Source organism: Amphimedon queenslandica, unplaced genomic scaffold (assembly GCF_000090795.2).
Source record: "Amphimedon queenslandica unplaced genomic scaffold, v1.1 AMPQUscaffold_8080_Cont19973, whole genome shotgun sequence".
NCBI lineage: Eukaryota > Metazoa > Porifera > Demospongiae > Haplosclerida > Niphatidae > Amphimedon > Amphimedon queenslandica.
In genome coordinates, this window is record NW_003551640.1 from 1 (window position 1) to 2,349 (window position 2,349).

Genomic DNA, 2,349 nt, shown 5'->3' on the forward strand with positions numbered 1-2,349 from the left:
GTACCAGTAAAAGGCATAACATCAGTAATAGTGACCATTGTGTTTGTTGAAGATCGTGTTGGGCTCAATCCATTGACTAATACACCATTAGTATTCATACATGTTAAATTATAACCAACTGGTGCCCCATTTTGATCTATTAGTGCTGGTGCAGTCCAGGTAAGTGTGACATTACTTAGTAAGAATGTTATATTAGTGCAATCCATGGGATAGCCTACTGGCACTATAATTATATAAAAAAAGAGATAGAGTGTGTGCATGTAGGACAGAAAAGTATTAATGAATCTAAAAGTCTTCTGACTTACATGCTGGCAGTGTAGTAAAATTCATCACTCCAGTGTGGGTTGTACCTAAACAGTTGCTAGAATCAATTGTAAACTGATAAACATTGTCTTCCTCAAGACCAGTCAAGACTATGTATATCATGATTGGTTTATCAACAGAACTAGAACTCATCCTAGTCATTGAAACTGTCTGATTTGCCTGAAATTGTTGTCCAGTATAACTGATGCTGTAATTTTCATTTGCATAAGAAGCATTTGGTATTATAAAGGATACATTAGCGCCTGTTGTTCCAGGAATAGCTGTTACAGATGTAGCTGCAAAGGGTAGAATAGTACCTGCATTAAGAGTAGAAAAAAAATCTAAAGGACATAGAGACATTATTCATATCAAAAATGTTTTATAATAAATATAACATTTTACACAATATCTAATTTAGCTTACAGGTAACATTCAATGTAAACACACCACTAGCCTCTTGATAGTCATAAGTAGCAGTGCTAGGATCATTGGTATTATTAAAACCAGTTACATTAAACTCAGCCATACATGTATACATTCCAGCATCTTCAAACCTCACTGGATCCAGTATTAGAGTATAGTTAGTAACTGAACCAGTATCATCTGTTGTGATACTGTATGGTCTATTTAAATTAGAGAGCATTTCTATATCTGTCTTGGTTATTTTAAAGAAAGTAATCAATGGTGTTACTACTAATCTCTCAACTGTTTTTATGGTACATGTTATAGTTAGACTCTGACCAAGTTCAAATGAACCAACTGATGAGAAATCTACTGTCATTGGAGGAAGACCTGGTAAGAAATAGAGTAAAGAGAAGATAAAAAAGAGACAAAGGATAAGGAATGTGAAGGAGAATGATGAATGATGGAGCGCAGTTTTCATTACATTATAACTTACTTTCAACAGTAACAGGAAGGGTAGTATTAGTAGGTTGACTTGATGCTATTAATGAGTTACCAGAATTGATGATCATTTGACAGGTATATGTTCCTCCATCATTATTAAGACCAGTATCAATAGGTTGAAACAATAGCATGCTTACAAGACTGCTACCAGTTGGAGGTATCACTTGACGTCTTGTATCATTAGTTGGTATTACATTACCACTAGGATCACTCCATACTACACTAGCAGTTACTGGTGTATCCACTATTGTAGTGTTTACTGTAGCTGTACAGGTTAGTAAGTAACTTGTACTCTCATATATTGGACCAGTTGGAGGATTAGGAAATACTGATACACTGGGAGGAGGTACTATGTAAGGAGAATAAAGTGCTTTAAATAATCAAATAATAATTAATACTAACTTTGAACAGTTAAATCTCTGTTATTCCGATCTATATAACTAAACACACTAATTGCTACTTGACAGTAATATTGTCTAGCATCAGTTGTCTTCACTGGATCAAGTGTAAGTACACTGGTGAATATATTTCCATTTCTAACAACAGGTACTAGTGTAGCATCATTGTTTTCACTAGCTACATCTTGAGATCCTTGTAAATAATAAGTCCATCTGACACTAGTAAGATTCTCAACAAAATTAGGAGGTCCGACTATAACACAAGATAAATTGAATACATCACCAGAAACAGGAACAGAAGGAATATTGATACTTATATCAACATGATTGATGTCAAACCCTATCAATAATAAAATATAATTTTAAAAGTATTAATATTTTACTTGCTACAGTTAATGTAACTGCACTGCTATTATCATTCCCTGCTATTATAAAAGGAGTATTAGGAGTCACACTAACTGAACAATTATAACTAGCACCATTATCAAGTTCATCTCTTAAACTATTAATACGTAACACACCAGTGTACTGATTATTAGTCATAACTGGAGGACTGATAGTAAAATCACTTCCATTGGTCAGTACAGTGTTATTTCTCCTCCAACTCATAGTAACACTAACACTAGTATCAATATATTGACTGATGTCAGCTATACACATAATATCAAGAAACTGTCCTTCTGCTAGTTCTCCATCTACTAAATGTCCAGTAGCATTATACTCAACAATAACTGAAGAAGTT

General features: G+C 33.8%; 1 protein-coding gene across 1 annotated transcript; it reads right to left on the reverse strand.

Moving 5' to 3' along the window:
* Window positions 1-712: 712 nt before the first annotated feature.
* On the reverse strand, window positions 713-2,338 carry LOC109591477 (uncharacterized). The gene is made up of 4 exons (XM_020007205.1): window positions 1,991-2,338; window positions 1,612-1,947; window positions 1,202-1,558; window positions 713-1,095 (listed from the first exon to the last, which is right to left on the reverse strand). Exons 1-4 carry the CDS (start codon window positions 2,265-2,267, stop codon window positions 713-715), a joined length of 1,353 nt encoding a protein of 450 aa, XP_019862764.1. The 5' UTR covers window positions 2,268-2,338.
* Between the last annotated feature and the right edge of the window lie 11 nt (window positions 2,339-2,349).